The sequence below is a fragment of the Mandrillus leucophaeus genome, unplaced genomic scaffold, assembly GCF_000951045.1.
Source record: "Mandrillus leucophaeus isolate KB7577 unplaced genomic scaffold, Mleu.le_1.0 Scaffold160, whole genome shotgun sequence".
Lineage (NCBI taxonomy): Eukaryota > Metazoa > Chordata > Mammalia > Primates > Cercopithecidae > Mandrillus > Mandrillus leucophaeus.
This window is the reverse complement of record NW_012101588.1, coordinates 2,128,577-2,145,421: the sequence shown is the minus strand read 5'-3', so window position 1 is coordinate 2,145,421 and position 16,845 is coordinate 2,128,577. Positions and strand designations below refer to the sequence as shown.

At 44.6% G+C, this 16,845-nt stretch overlaps 1 protein-coding gene and 1 long non-coding RNA gene across 3 annotated transcripts in view; one reads left to right on the top strand and one right to left on the bottom strand.

The window, feature by feature from the left end:
* The window catches only part of RSPH3 (radial spoke 3 homolog (Chlamydomonas)), a 23,466-nt gene extending 20,254 nt beyond the window's left edge, over positions 1–3,212 (bottom strand). The window contains exon 1 of one of the 2 annotated variants that reach the window (XM_011975936.1): positions 2,230–3,212. In XM_011975936.1, coding sequence (XP_011831326.1) covers positions 2,230–2,345 — 116 coding nt within the window. In that variant the 5' untranslated portion in view covers positions 2,346–3,212. The remainder of the gene's footprint in view (positions 1–2,229) is intronic. The other variant, XM_011975937.1, reaches the window with a different exon arrangement.
* Positions 1–16,845, top strand: part of LOC105536545 — a 34,340-nt gene that overhangs the window by 8,607 nt on the left and 8,888 nt on the right. The gene's annotated exons all lie outside the window — the stretch shown is intronic.

Here is a 16,845-nt window from a genome sequence, read left to right as displayed (position 1 = left end):
GGAAATTTAATTTCCAATATGGCAGTGTTGGGAAGAGGGGCCTAGTGGGAGGTGTTTGGATCATGGGTGGATCCCTCATGAATAGCTTGGCACCAGTTCTTGCAGTAGTGAGGCAGCTCTTACTCTCAAGAGACTGGATTAAGTTCTCACAGGACTAGTTCCCAAGAAAGCGGGTTGTTACAAAATGAGGTACTTCCTCCTGTTTGGCCACTTCCCACGTATCTGCTTCCCTTTTGACCTTCTCCATCATGTTATGATACAATAAGAAAAGTCCTCACTAGAAGGCAAGCAGATGCCAGCACCATGCTCTTGTACTTCTCAGTCTGCACAGCTGTGAGCTAAATACATCTCTTTATAGACTATCCAGTTTCAGATACTCTGTTAAAGCAACATAAAAGGGATTAAGACAAGTACTCTCCTGAACACTTTTTTTTTTCCTGACACAGAGTTTCGCTTTGTTGCCCAGGCTGGAGTGCAGTGGCGTGATCTTGGCTCACTGCAACCTCTGCCTTTGGGTTTAAGAGATCCTCCTGCCTCAGCCTCCGAAGTACCTGAGATTACAGGCACATGCCACCATGCCCAGCTACTCTCCTGAACACTTAAAAAATATTTTATTCATAAAGGTATCAGAGGAGAATATTATCCTTACCCATAAGCAAATTATGGATAAAATATTAATATTTTATCCATTAGGATATCAATGATTATGATTTGTAAGATACTACTTTCTCAAAATTGAGATTTTTCTGTCTTGTGCATTACTCAGATATACTAAGCAACTAATCAACAGATTACTTCAATATACTAATCAACTATCAAAAAAGTTGTTCCTAAAGAACCATCCTTGATTCTTGTTTCTAATTTGTTGGTCTGATTGGATAGTAATGATTTGTAAGCAACTACTTAAAGGCACCAGAAAGTGTTTTTGGAAGGATTAGAAAATTTTTAAATTGAATCCTTTTCTAACATAAATGACCACTCTTCAGATTTAAATTTTCTATTTTAGTTTTCTCACAGTGATAGACATCTCTTACAAAAGAATGTCAGAACAAGATAATTATGAATTTAGAAACAGTGTTTGAAACAAGCATCAATAATTACACTGTTGATATTCAATCATCAATTCGACAATTTGTATTAAGTGCTTACTATGTACCAGGCATTGTACTAGGTGAACAAAAGATGCAAAGGTTCCTGCATCCATGGAACTTGCATTCCTGTAAAGGTCTGCTGAATTCAACATTTGAGGCTTATGGAAATAATTTTAGAGAACCGTTTAACTTTAAGAGAACTTTAAGAGCTTTTGTATATTTTTTTCTTTCCTATGTATGTTTGAATATTTGCAACTGTTCATCGATGTAAAAACACAATCTGCCGGCCAGGCGCAGTGACTCACGCTTGTAATCCCAGCACTTTGGGAGGCCGAGGCGGGCGGATCACTTGAGGCCAAGAGTTTGAGACCAGCCTGGTCAACGTGGCAAAACCCTGTCTCTACTAAAAACACAAAAATTAGCCGGGCGTGGTGAGGGGCGCCTGTAGTCCCAGCTACTTGGGAGGCTAAGGCAGGAGAATCGTTTGAACCCTGGGCCAGGGGCGCGGGGGCGCGGCGGAGGTTGCAGTGAGCGGAGATCGTCATTGCGGTCCAGCCTGGGCGATAAGAGCGAAACTCCGTCTCAAAACAACCACCACCACCACCACCAGCACCACAAAAAGCCAATACGTGGTCCTGCATGGAAGAATAATCTTACTCCTGCTCAAAGCCTGCAGAAGAGATTTACTCGGCTCCCATTTTGGATATGCTATTGTTGGATTATCCTTGCACCGCAGTTCCCTCATCTGCATAATGGAGTTATAAAACCAACTTCACAGCACTGTGGATTAAGTAAGAAAACGTATTTGAATGCCCCCAGTAAGGTGCTCAGCACGTAGCTGGCCCTCAATACACACTGGTACAATTCAAACTTTGTGAAATGAGCCGATTCGTGTACCTGGTAAGGACCACGGCAGCAACTCAGTATCACTAAAAGTTAGCTGCTGCCCAATCCATGCCCCTTCCTGCTTCACTCCTCCACACCACGGGAGATTCCTTAGGGCAGAACTTTTATTTCGGCAGAGTGCAGCCAAGGGAAGACAGCATATAAGTAGCTTTTGCCAGGGCGAAGGGGCCAGACCCCGGCCCGGGGATGGGGTGCAAGTATGGACCACACAGGGGCTGGCCTGGTCACTCACGGCTGCGTCAGGCTGTCCCGGTAACGGCTGCGCTGGCAGGGCAGTGCTCGGGGCCGGCTGGTGTAGGTGTAGGTGCTCGGGGCCCGAGAGGTGCCATCAGTCAGCGCCGAAGTCATGTCCAGGGGCAGACTGCCTCGCTTTCGGTGGAGCTTGGCTTTGACGCAGGTAGGCGCTAAGGTGTCGTGGGACCCGGAGAGATGTAAGTAGTGCCAAGGGCAAGGATTCCCCGACGCGAGGAGAAGCGACAACAAGGGAAGCGGGCGGGACGGGAGGTTACCAGCGTAGGAGGTGGGAGCTACACTGGGCTCGCTCCCAGCACCACAGAGACCAGCTGCAGCGGCCTCATCGGTTACCCAGCAACCCGGCGTTCTGAGCTGGAACTCCCGACACTTCCGGCCCGCGGGTTTCCGGGGAAGGACTGCGGCGCAAGGCTCTTCCGGCTCTTGACTCCGCCCAGCCGCGCCCCCCGGGTAGGTGCGCCTGCGCTTTGGGAGGCTCCTGACTAGGGAGGCGGCCTTGGCTGACTTGACCGTCTTCCTTGAGGCCTGCGGGGTAATGGTGGCTGTCCTGGGCCCCGCTCTGGGATGTGGTTTTGCAGGGCTGGTGTTGGCGCCATTCTCGCCCACGTGCTCCTGCTCTTCCAGGGCGTCCTTGGCTGTTTCTCCTGCCGCGGCGCCGCAGCGCTCCCAGGCCGCCCCCGCGATGACAAACCTCTGGCAGCCAGGCTCCCAGCTCTGTTACGTGCCCGGGGAGGGAAGGGCTTCCTGATGTCTCCCGGCACCTCCACTTCCCCCGCCCCAGGGGCGGGCTGCCGCCGCCCTCTGCAGCTGAGTCCGTGCAGTTCCTCACCTGCCTTCTCTGCTCACCGCTGTGTCCTTAGCAATCGGAGGACCTTTGGCACACGGAGCGACAAGGGCCACCCCAACAGACATCTCATTTTGGGAAAGAAGTGGGCAATTTATTGAGTCTTAAAAAATATAAAGGAATAGTTCCCCTTCATCAGGCTCCCAGCTCTGAAGAATAAATCTAGTATCGCGGGGTGGGGCTGCGCTTAAAAACGCAGACGCTTTGTTTTTAGTATCGGCAACGTTAAAAATCTTGTATCTTGTGTGAGTGAATGTGTATCCCTTGTGATCAGTTATTTGCATTTACAGTTACACCTTCATTCAGCTAATTGCTGTCTTGATTTGAATCCAGATTCTACAATGTACTAGCTCCGAAACCTCAGGCAAGTTAAATGTTTTTGTGCTTCATTTTCCTAATCCACAAAGTGGCAATGGAAGAATTTATCTCTTTAGGTTTTGTCTTGAGGATTAAAACCGTTAATACTTAGAGCTGTGCCTGGTAAATGGTAAGCCTTTATATTAAGATCTGGACCCAATCTCCACTTTGAAGTCTATGACATAAGGCAGATGTAGGCATTCCATAAGTAACACCAACATAAAGGTATGTGGTAAATTCTAGAGGCGAAAACACTCCCAAAAGATTTTAGGTCTGATCATTTAATTTTGAGGTAATTTCTGAAAGGGCTACAGGAGAAAGTGACATTTAAATTGTGTTTGATGAATGATAGTATTTTAACTGGCCAGCCTCTTGGGGGAAGTGCATTCAGAATGGCTTGATCAAAGGCTCAAAAAGTGCAAGGTGTATTTGGAAAACTGTAAGCAAGGCTTGTGTAGATGAGTTGTAGAAATATGTAGAGAAGGAAAGGCTGGCACCACATCGTGGAAACCGTAAAAACTAGCGTATTAATTAGAATGTTTTTTTTCCCTTGGCCGGGCGCGGTGGCTCAAGCCTGTAATCCCAGCACTTTGGGAGGCCGAGACGGGCGGATCATGAGGTCAGGAGATCGAGACCATCCTGGCTAACACGGTGAAACCCCGTCTCTACTAAAAATACAAAAAAACTAGCCGGGCGAGGTGGCGGGCGCCTGTAGTCCCAGCTACTCGGGAGGCTGAGGCAGGAGAATGGCGTGAACCCGGGAGGCGGAGCTTGCAGTGAGCCGAGATCCAGCCACTGCACTCCAGCCTGGGCGACAGAGCGAGACTCCGTCTCAAAAAAAAAAAAAAAAAGAAAAATGTTTTTCCCTCAAGTAACAAAAAACCAATTCAAAGTGGCTGAAATAATAAGGACTGTCTCCCTCAGGTGACAGTCCTGAATAATAAGGAATTCATTATTTTACACCCCCCAGGTTGGTTAACCTGGAGGTTAACTTGGGGGCTCAGCACATTATCAACACCGCATTTTTTCCCCTGCCTTTCCACTCTGTCCCCTGGGTTGTTGGCTTCAACAAGATAGTAATAGAAGTATCTTCTCTTTTGTCTTTATTGGAAGAGCAAAACCCCCTCGTGAACTCCCAGCTGACCAGAATTACATCATATTGACTTAAGCTTAGGATCTATATGTAAGACCACCATGTTTGGATTAGACCAGCTAACCAGTCTTCCCAGGCCTCCAAGAAACGCTTGGCCAGGGAGGAGATGAACGAATTCTGTTAGAAGGATGTTGGGGCAGAATAGAATGGGTATTGAGTAGGTAACTGTCAGGCCTCTGAGCTAAAGCTAAGCCATCATATCCCCTGTGACCTGCACCTATATGCCCAGATGGCCTGAAGTAACTGAAGAATCACAAAAGAAGTGCAAATGGCCTGTTCCTGCCTTAACTGATGAGGTTCCACCACAAAAGAAGTGAAAATGACCGGTCCTTGCCTTAACTGATGACATTTCACCACAAAAGAAGTGAAAATGGCCGGTTCTTGCCTTAAGTGATGACATTACCTTGTGAAATTCCTTTTCCTGGCTCATCCTGGCTCAAAAAAGCTCCCTCACTGAGCACCTTGTGACCCCCACTCCTCCCCACCAGAGAACAACCCCCCTTTGACTGTAATTTTCCATTACGTACCCAAATCCTATAAAACGGCCCCACCCTATCTCCCTTCACTGATGCTTTTTTTGAACTCACCCTGCCTGCACCCAGGTGATTAAAAAACTTTATTGCTCACACAAAGCCTATTTGGTGGTCTCTTCACACGGACGTGCGTGATAGTAACCAGTGGTGCTATACCAGCCACAGTGGGCTTTATAAAGAAATTTATAGCCATTGTAGGTTCTTGTACAAGTTTTTTTTTTTTTTTTTGAGATGGAGTCTCACTCTGTTGCCAGGCTGCAGTGCAGTGGCGTGATCTCGGCTCACTGCAACCTCCGCCTCCCTGGTTCAAGTGATTCTCCTGCCTCAGCCTCCTGAGTAGTTGGGACTACAGACGCATGCCACCCTGCCCAGCTAACTTTTGTATTTTTAGTAGAGGTGGGGTTTCACCATGTTGGCCAGGATGATCTTGATCTCTTGACCTCGTGATCCACCCTCCTCAGCCTCCCAAAGTGTTGGGATTACAGGCGTGAGCCACCGCGCCTGGCCTGTACAAGTTTTTATCCACAACCTGTTTCTCTTCTCCTTTCTCCCAGGGCAGTCCCATTTCACATCTATGATTTCTAGTACCACCTGTATACTCAGGGCAATAAAGGATGTATCTCTAACCTAGACTTCTCCCTCAGATGACAGTCCTGGATATCTGACTATTTTCTGGACAACTCTTGGATGATCTGAAACTGAATGATTCATTCCACAAATAGTTGTGAGTATCTAGTATGTGCCAAGCACTGTTGTTTTCTTGTCCCTCACCCCCACTCCCCTCGTGTTCGTGGGGATATAGCAGTGAGAAACAAAACCAAACAACAGATTAAAACTCCTGCCTTGACAGAATTTGTATTCCAGTGGAGGAGTCATACAAACAAGAAAAGTGAGTACATTATGTGTGTTAGATAATTATAATAGCTAAGGCAAAATAAAGCAGGAAAGAAGGCTAGGTGCTGGGGCATGGGAGACCTAGCAATTTTCAGAGCAGGCTTCATTGAAAAGGTGACGTTTGAGTAAAGACATGAAGGAGGTGAAGAAATGAAAATTGATACTAATTGGCACAGCATTCCAGGTCAAGGAAGCAGCCAATTCCTAGTTCTAAGGCAGGAAGCCATGTTGGGGATGGGAGTAAGAGTGAGTGGAGCAGAGGAGCATTCGGAGATGAAGTCAGAGGCCGGGCCATGCGCCTTGTTGTAGGTCAGTGAAAGGACTTTAGGTTTTACTCTAGGGTTAAAAGTCCCTAAAGGGTTTTGTATAGAAGCTTGACATAGTTTGATTAAAAACATTTGTTTTTTCTAGTTGCTTGGTTGAGAATAGACTGAAGTGGGGCGAAGGCAGAAGCAGAGAGACCAGATAGGAAGCTGCTCCCAATAAGGCTGGTGAGAGAGTGGCTTGGATCTGGTATAGGTGTGGTGCTCGGGCCTGAGAGGTGCGGTCAGTCAGTGCTGAGGCCATGTCCGGGGGGCAGACTGCCTTGCTTTTGGTGGAGCTTGGTTCTGGATCTGGGCCAAAAGTGGTGGGAAGATCCCAGCTCAATTTTGAAGGTAGAACAGATTGGACGTGACGTGGTACATGAGAGAAAGAAACGCATAAGAGATGAACCTAAGGTTTCTGATTAAATGTTGGACATTGTGCAGGAAAAAATCACATAGAGGCTCTGACGAAAAAGATAAAAAATAAAATAAAATAAATAAAAATTGCATAGAGACTGTGGCTGATGTTGTTTTTTTCCAGAAAGGATTTAATTTTATTCTGGCAAGCAATTAGAGTAGGAACAGATGCCTTTTTTTTTTTTTTAGGTGGAGTTTTGCTCTTGTTGCCCAGGCTGGAGTACAATGGTGCCGTCTTGGCTTACTGCAGCCTCCACTTCCCGGGTTCAAGCAATTCTCCTGTCTCAGCCTCCCAAGTAGCTGGGATTACAGGTGTGCACCACCACGCCTGGCCAATTTTGTATTTTTTTAGTAAAGACTGGGTTTCACCGTGTTGATCAGGCTAGTCTCGAGCTCCTGACCTCAAGTGATCCACCTGCGTCAACTTCCCAAAGTGCTGAGATTACAGGCATGAGCCCCTGTGCTCAGCCTCAGATGACCTTTAGTCAGGGATTCAGACTTTGTGAGGGCTGATCATTTTCTGGTTTGGTCTTATCCCAGAGCTAGGCCTTTCTGTTCTTTCTCAACATGAACATCTGCGATATTTAACAGGTCCCCATCTTTGGGTAACCTTGAACTCCAATTTTTGTACCCCCAGCTCTGTGAGACTGTTGAAATGTACACTTAGCATTTTAACTATTTAGCAACTGTTTGGTTTCTTGATTTCCGGTGCCCTTACAGCTTAGAATTCAGCAAATACCTCAAGGATAAAAGCCAAACAAAATGTCAGACTGGCTTCTTTATGATCCTTCTTTCTTTGAGATCTTATCCCTTCAAGTCCCGTCAGCAGTTTTCAACTCCAATTTTTTATCTCCTCATATCTGAAAGGTTCCCAATACCTCCAGGTCACTGCTTTCTGCTCGCCATAAATGCCCTGCACAAAACTCAGCAAATGCCCTAATAAGAAAAAGCAATGGAGAAGTTCTGTATCACTTTTTGCATCTCTCTTCTTCCTGGGATCCCAGGCTCTCATATCTTGACCGTCTTGGTTGCTCTCCAGTGCCTTCAAACAGCCTGTATAGTTTTTGTTATGTGTGCTTTTTTAAATGTTCAGCTTTTATGCTTATTCCCATGAGAGGACTGGTTTAATTTAAGCTATTCGACTGTAGCTAGAGGCCATGATGAGGTTGTTGACTAGAGTACCTAGAAGAATGGAGTTGCCATTTAGTGATACAGGGAATGCTGGGGAGGAGCCATTATTGGAGTGAGCATTAGCAGCTTGGTCTGGGGCACATCACGCTTGGAAGGCATGTTAGTCATCCAAGTGGAGAGGTTGAGTAGACAGTTGGACATGGGAGTCTATAGTTTTAGGAGATTGGTCTGGGTTAGAGAAGTGGATTTTTGAATCAACAGCCATGAGACTTGATAAGATTACCAAGGGAGTATAGAGAGATAAGGCCTTGAGTATTCCAATATTTAGAGTTTGGAAAAATGACGAATAATCAGCAAAGGAGACTGCAAAAGAGGGTCAAAGAAATGGTAGAAAATGCAGAAAGCCTGGTCACCTGGGAGTTAAGTAATGAAAGTGTTTCAAGGAGAAGGGAGTAATCAGCTATATCTAATGCTATACATGTGCTAAGCAAGATAAGAACATTGGTTCTAGAAACATAGAAGTCACTGGTAATCTGAAAAAAGGCAACTTTCATGAAGTTATAGAAGAGAAAGTTCAGTTATAATGGATCCTGAAAAGAGTGGCAGAAGAGCAATTTATGGCTTAAGGAAAGAAGAAAGAAATGGGCTGGTAGTTAAAGGGAAATTGAGTCAAGAACAGGTTCAATATTTTTTAATACAAGAATTGACTGTGTGTGTATATGTTTCTAGAAGTGATTCAGGAGAGAGGGTGGAATGGATGGTGTGGGATGGAGGGAAGAATTGGTGGAATGATGTTGGCAAAAAGGAATAGGTTCTTATGTGTAAGTTGAGGGATTGGCCTTGCCTAGAAACATGGACAATTCATCCCTAGTAAGAAGAGGAAAGGTAGATCTATGACCACAGACATAGTCAGATAATCATTTTAAAATTCTTTAATCAATAGGTGTTTCTGATTAGCAGGCACTGTGCTAAGCACTTTACATACCTGATTTCGTTTAGTTATTATAACAATCCCAGTCTAACAATGAGGTAGATTCTGATATTATTCCCATTTAATTTGCAAGGAACTGAAATTTAGAGAAGTTGAAATAACTTACCAAAGTCATATAGCAAGCAAGTGACAGGACCGAGACTTAAGCCCTTGACTGCTGAACTCTAGAACTTACGCAAGAAAGCGTCAGCTTATGATGTTCATTGTCCTTCCACTCCCAGATCCCCCATTTCTTGCCCCTTTTGCTTGTTCCCCCTCCCCTCATTCTCCATATCCCAATAATCACCAAGTCCTGTCCATTTTACTTCCTCAGTGTTTCTTGCTTCTGGATCCTCTTTTTTGTGTCCTTCCTATTCCTACCAGCCTTTGACCTCGTCATTCTGACCCCATGTAGTCTAAATTAAATCGTCTATGGAACCAAACAATAATCTAAGAGAAAGGCATCCTTGACCATGCTTGCTCCATAACCCACTGCCTAATAAGTTCAAGTTTCTTAAACTATGCTATAAGCCTGCCACTACATGGTTACTGTGTATTTTTCTAATTTCACATCTCACTGATTTCTGTCTTGTACTTTTTTCTTAGCAGAGCTGAGTGCTTGCGGTCCTTCACTGCATGAACTATCATGTTTCCACGCTGTGTTTGTGCTTTATGATTTTTCCTTGTCTCTTTTCCTGGATTTTTCTTCTACTCCTCTTTTAAACCTCAGCTCCTGTTGTTTTCTCTAGGGAGTCATTTCTTTTTTTTTTTTTTGAGACAGAGTTTCACTGCTTGTCATCCAGGCTGGAGTACAATGGTGCTATCTCAGCTCACTGCAACCTCTGCCTCCCGAGTTCAAGCAATTCTCCTGTCTCAGCCTCCCAAGTAGCTGGGATTACGGGCATGTGCCACCACACCCAGCTAATTTTGTATTTTTACTAGAGACAGGATTTCTCCATGTTGGTCAGGCTGAGCTCGAACTCCTGACCTCAGGTGATCCACCCGCCTCAGCCTCCCAAAGTGCTGGGATTACAGGCGTGAGCCACAGTGCCTGGCCAGGAAGGCATTTCTGATGCCTCTAACTTGGGTTCATATACACTGTAGCCACAACCCCATCTTTTACTTGTGTTGCGGGAAGTCAGGGACCCCGAACAGAGGGACCGGCTGAAGCCCCGGCAGAAGAACATAAATTGTGAAGATTTCATGGACATTTATTAGTTCCCCAAATTAATACTTTTATAATTTCTTACACCTGTCTTTACTGTAATCGCTGAACATAAATTGTGAAGATTTCATGGCACTTATCATTTCCCCAGTGAATATCCTTGTGATTTCCTATGCCTGTCTTTACTTTAATCTCTTAATCCCATCATCTTTGTAAGCTGAGGAGGATGAATGTCGCCCCAGGACCCTGTGATTGTGTCAACTGCACAAATTGTTTGTAGAGTGTGTGTGTTTGAACAATATGAAATCTGGGCATCTTAAAAAAGAACAGGATAACAGCGATGTTCAGGGAACAAGAGAGGTAACTTTGAACTGGCCGACGGTGAGCTGGACGGAACAGAGCTATATTTCTCCTCTTTCATAAGCAAAGAGGAGAAATACCGCTGAATTCTTTTTCTCAGCAAGGAACATCCCTGAGAAAGAGAATGAGCCCTGAAGGTACGCCTATAGATGGCCCCTTTTAAGGCATCTGGTCGAAGCCGAAGGGATGAAATAAGCCCCGGTGTCCTATAGTGCTCCCAGGCTTATCAGGTGGAGGAGAATTCCCACCTAATAAATTGTGGTCAGACAGGTTATCTGCTTTCAAACCCTGTTTCCTGATAAGATGTTATCAATGACAATGCATGCCCGAAACTTCATTAGCAATTTTAATTTCTCCTTATCCGGTGGTCCTGTGATCTCATCCTGCCTCCATTTGCCTTGTGATGTTTTATTACCTTGTGAAGGATGTGATCTCTGTGACCCACACCCTGTTCGTGCACTCCCTCCCCTTTTGAAAATCACTAATAAAAACTTGCTGGTTTTACAGCTCGGGGAACGTCACGCATCCTGCCGATGTGTGATGTCTCCCCTGGACACCCAGCTTTAAATTTCTCTCTCTTGTGCTCTTTCCCTTTATTTCTCAACCCAGCTGAGACACTTAGGAAATAGAGAAGAACCCACGTTAAACATCGGGAGTGGGTTCTCCCAATATACTTGCATATGGCTTTTATATGATTTGCTAACATGTTTGCTTCTACTAGGCCATGAGTTCCTTGAGGGTAGGGATCATCTTCTATTTGTATTTGTAGGCCTACCATATTACTTAATGTTTGGTTAGAATAGTTTTTTGAATGAGTGAATAGCAGGGGTATACAATTGATCCAAGAAAAGAAGCAGCAGCATATTTTCCATTTAAGTGTGCAAAAAGTGAGTGAAAGGCTATGGTTTCAGAAATGCTTTTAAGTGTAGGTAAATGTATTAGTCTGTTATCACATTGCTATAAAGAAATACCTAAGGCTGGGTAATTTATAAAGAAAAGCTGTTTAATTGGCTCATGGTTCTGCAGGCTGTACAGGAAGTATGGCGGCATCTGTTTCTGGAGAGGCCTCAGGAATCTCCCAGTCATGGTGGAAGGCAAAGGAGGAGTGAGGTGTCTTACATGGCAGGAGCAGGAGCAAGAGGAAGAAGGGGAGGTGCTCCATGCCTTTGAACAATCAGATCTTGGCCCGGTGCGGTGGCACACGCCTGTAATCTCAGCACTTTGGGAGGCCGAGGTGGGAAGATCCTTTGAGGTCAAGAGTTTGAAACCAGTTTGGCCAACATGGTGAAATCCTGTCTCTACTAAAATACCAAAATTAGCCGGCATGGTGGCACGTGCCTGTAATCCCAGGTACTTGGGAGACTGAGGCAGGAGAATCACTTGAACCTGGGAGGCAGAGGTTGCAGTGAACTGAGATCACGCCACTGCACTCCAGCCTGGGTGACGGAGTGAGGCTCTGCTTCAAAGAAAACAAAACAAAACAAAATAAAAAAACCCAGATCTCGCAAGAACTCATTCACTATCCTGAGGACAGTATCAAGTAGATGGCACTAAACCATTCATGAAAAACACCTCCATGATCCAATCACCTCCCACCAGGCCCACATCCAACATTGGGAATTACACTTTGGCATGAGATTTGGGTGGGGACACAGATCCAAACCATATCGGTAAGAGAATGCAAGGGAGAACTTACGATAGTTCATTATTCAGCAGACACTAAGCACCTTCCTTGTACTGAGCAGTATTGTAAGAGCTTGGGATAGACGAAGCTTTTGTCCTACTGTAGGGAAATAGATAATAGGCAAATAAACCAAAAAAGAAAAAAAAAGAAAGTTTCATGGAAAGATAAAACCTTTGGTGAAAACAAAAAAACTTTGTGGTCATGGTGGGGGGCATGAGTGGTTGCCTTCAGTTAAGTAGCAGAAAAGCCTGAGAAGGTAACATCTAACTAGAGACCTTGTGACAAAAGAAGCAGTGAACCACGTGAAGTTCTGGGGGAGCCGCCCAGGCAGAGGGTGGTGGCTAGTGCACTGTTCCTAAGGAAGGAATAAGCTTGTATGTTTAAGGAGCGAAAGGAAGACCAGCGTGGCTAGAACATGGAACGCCAGGGAAGAGTGGTAAGACGTGAGCTTTGAGAGGATTTTGGGGAAGCTGGGGGCAAATTGGAGGGCTCTGTAGAATGGAAGAGGAGTTGGGATTATGGGGATTTTGGTTTTAAGAAAGGATATCATCTGAGTTATGTTTTAAAAAGATCATTGATTGCTATGTAAAGAATGGATTGTAAGAGGTGAAGAGTAAGATACTAGTTAGGAAGGTGCTGAGTAGGTTGAGAGACTCTGGCTTGAATTAGGGTGATAGTAGGAAAAATGGAGAGAAGGGGTGCATTTGGGAGCTTTCAGAGAATGAACTAAGTCCCTTTATTCCTACTCCTCACTGCCACTTACTAATAGTAAGTAGTGGAGGATTACAGAATGACTGCTAAGGTTATGGCTTTACTAAACTGACAGGATGATCATGTTATTTACTGCGATGCAGTCAATTGTTGGAAAGAGCAGGAAACCAAGAGTTTTGTTTTGGACAGATGCTATTGGACATCCAAATACATATGTCACACTGGCAGGTTAGAGATGTGAGTCTGAAGTTCAGTGGAACTAGAGATATAAATTTGGTACTCATGAGCACTTAGACCGCTTTACAACATTTTAAAGGAGAAGGGAAACTGATTTTGTCAAATCCAAGGGTTTCAGGAACAGTGTGTTCAACCTGGTCAGATATCACTGAGAAGCTGAGAAAGATGAGACTTGAGAAGTAATCACTGGGTTTGCCAACCTGGAAGTCATCTGTGAACTTGAAGTCACACAGATTCTGTGAAGAGGAGGGGACTGAAGCACATGTAGAGTTATTGAGGAGAGAATCTAGTTACAGAGGTAGAGTTGCAACCCTAGATTATTCTTTCCAAAGTTTTGCTCTTGTTTTAACTTCTTAGTGAAGTGCATGAAGCCTTTGGACATCTCTGAAAATGGGTAGCAGTAGAACATGAATTAATAAGCTTTTGCCACAAGGTGTCACTAATTCTTCATTAGTTTCCAGTAATCGAAATAATTGCAGCCGGGGTATCCCTTGATTAGGGATATATTATTTTTAAAAATCACATTTACAAAGTAGGCCAACTTAGCCTGGTGTGGTGGCTTATGCCTGTAATCCCAGCACTTTGGGAGGCTGAGGCACGGGGATCACCTGAGGTGAGGAGTTCAAGACCAGCCTGGCCAACATGGTGAAACCCTATCTCTACAAAAATACAAAAATTAGCGAGGCATGGTGGCAGGCACCTGTAATCCCAGCTATTCGGGAGGCTGAGGCAGTAGAATTCCTTGAACCCAGGCGGCAGAGGTTGCAGTGAGCCGAGATTGTGCCATTGCACTCTAGCCTGGGGGACAGAGAGAAAGAGACCCTGTCTCAAAACAAAAACAAAACCGAAACAAAGTAGGCCAACTAGAAGGCAGTTATTTACATGGTGGAAAGGTTTCCTTTCAAAAGATAGTCTCTAGTATGTTTAACAAATGTGCATAGCCATCAAGGGGTGCATAGAGCACTGGGATAGCAATCAGAAGACCAGAGTTCTGGGTGTAGAGTATTGGATTTGGAGTCAGAAGCTTTGAGTTCATCTCCTGTTTTGTTCTCACTAGCTGTGTGACCTTATGCAAAATTTAAATTATTCTGTGTCTTATTTTATTGTTGTTATTTTAAAACCATAGATAGTAAATGCTGTTCTAGCCATCTCAAGCAATTACTTTTGCACACCAAAAGAGATAATGTGTGTAACAATTTAGAAAATTGTGAAGTACTATGTAAATATAAGATTTAAAAAATTTTATAAAAATTATTTATACCGAACTTTACAGCAATATAGGTATTATGTAAAGCAGTTGTATTAGTGAGAACCCCTGGTTGCATAAGGGAGAAATCTAATTTGAATTTGCTTGGCAAAAGGGCATGTTTTAAAGTTTATGGGGTGGTTCCTGTGCCTTCAGAATGGCAGCATTGTGGGTGGGCTTTAGGCGTTGCTGTAGGCAGAGATTGGAATGAGGGCAGCATGTGTACCCTTCATTCCCCTTTGCTTCTATCTGATGCCTTGATTCTCTTTGGCCCAAACTTACTTCCTCTACCTTGTGGGGAACATTTTGATATTACGATTGTAGGGCACTTGCATGACAACATCCTATAGCTTGAGAAGGTGAGAAGCTGGGGCTGGAGAAATAGATGTAGAATTACCTTGATTTTGATGAAGCGAATATGAATTTTGAATTTATGAAAGCCATTGTCAGTTAATGCTAACCTTCCAGTTTGAAAAATAAAACTCACATGCTCTGAAACAGTTTAATATCCTTGAGTCTGCATGTCTTTGTCCACCTTTCTTTCCATTCCCTTCCCTTCCCTTCCCTTCTCTCTTTCTTTTTCCTTTCCCCTCCCTTCTCCTTCCCTTCCCTTCCTTTCCCCTTCCCCTTCCCTTCCCTTCCTCTCCCCTTCCCCTTCCCCTCCCCTTCCCCTCCCCTTCCCCTTCTCTCCCCTTCCCCTTCCCCTTCTTCTTCCCTTTCCCTTCCCCTTCCCTTTCCCTTTCCGACAGGGTCTCACTCTGGCACTCAGGCTGGAGTGCAGTGATGCGAATCATAACTCACTGCAGTCTTAACCTCCTGGGCTCAAGTCATCCTCCCACCTCAGCCTCCAGAATAGCTGAGACTACAAGTAGTTGCTATTATGCCCAGCTAATTTTTCTATTTTAAACTTTATTTTGTTTCATTTTTTTCCAGTTTAAATAGTTTAAAAATTAGCCGGACGTGGTATCAGGCGCCTGTAGTCCCAGCTACTCGGGAGGCTGAGGCAGGAGAATGACGTGAACCCGGGAGGCCTAGCTTGCAGTGAGCCGAGATCACACCATTGCACTCCACCTGGGCTACAGAGTGAGACTCTGTCTCAAAAAAAAAAAAGTTTATTCAAGAAAAAACGGGGAGTGACCCATTCAGGAGGAAGACTCCAGAGAAACAGGGTCAGTGCTCCAAAGGTCAAAGGTAAGTTCTTAATTATAGAGGCAGAAAACAAAGACATTAACAGGATTACAAAATTTTCTATACAAGGCTGCTTTAAGATGAAACTCTAATATATAGGACATAAATAAGACTTCTAAAGTGTGTTCTAAGAACACCTGCCAAAATTATCAAAATTATGTCCTTGTCCCTGGGATTCATTTAAACTGAAAGGGCTGGGGACTCCTGGTTTAAAGTGGCATTGACTGAAGTTGGAATTTCTTCCAATTCTAACTAAATACCCATGGCAGTGGGATAGGACATGTCCCATTTCTGTCTAGAGGAGCACAGTAGATGGAAATGGGAGGGAGCTGGGAGCTGGACATTGCAGTCTGTTTTATAGCTTGAAGAGGAGATTGGCAGGCACCCAGGTAGATAGAAAGTGAGGCCAGGGTCAGCATGATGTGCGTCTGTTGGTGGGCACCAAGTCTGGATCTATTCTATTCATTGGAGGAGGAGGTCAGGAGAAACATAAAATCTATGAAAAAATGCTGTCAAGTAGGAGGAAGGGAACACACATTTGAATAATCAGAGGAAGGTAGAGCTCTAAAAATGAAACTTGTTGTTATCCCTAAAGATGCTGTTTGGTACCACCTTTGAGTGCCATGCAGAGAATTCTTAAGATGCAAAAAGACGAATGTGATTGAAAAAGACTGATATTATAGGCAAAAATATTTTTTAATGCTTACCACATGCCAGCAGTGGTGTTCGGGGCTGAGGATATAATGATGAATAAAATTGTCAATTCTTGTCCTGTCAGAATCTAGTGAGGTACCAGACAAGGGAACTGGCATTTCCAATTCAGGGTGAAATGCGTGATAATAGGGTTGGCAGGGCACAATAGAAGCCCAAGGACTCTGAGCCATCCTCGGCGGTCATAGCAAGCTTCCTGCATGAAAGCTGAAGCTCAGAGCATATGAAGATGTAGGAGTTTGCCAAATGAAATGACTTGGTGGTGGAGGGCGTTTATGACCAAAGAATACCGTGTGTGAAGCCCTAGAGGTGAGAAAAAACCCAAGATGTTGTCCAGGTGCAGTAGCTCGTGCCTGTAATCCCAGCACACTGGGAGGCCAAGGCAGGAAAATTGCTTGAGCCCAGAAGTTTGAGACCAGACTGGGCAACATGGTGAAACCCCATCTTTACAAAAAAATACAAAAATTAGCTGGGTGTGGTGACACGTGCCTGTAGTCCCAGTTACTTGGGAGGCTGAGGCCAGAGGATCAATTGAACCTGGGAGGTAGAGGCTGCAGTGTGCTGTGATCGTGTCGCTGTACTGCAGCCTGGGTGACAGAGGGAGACCCTGTCTCCTAAAACAAATATAAATACAAAAACAAAACCCTAGAATGTTGAGGAATTGAGAGAAGTTCAATGTGTCTGAATCAG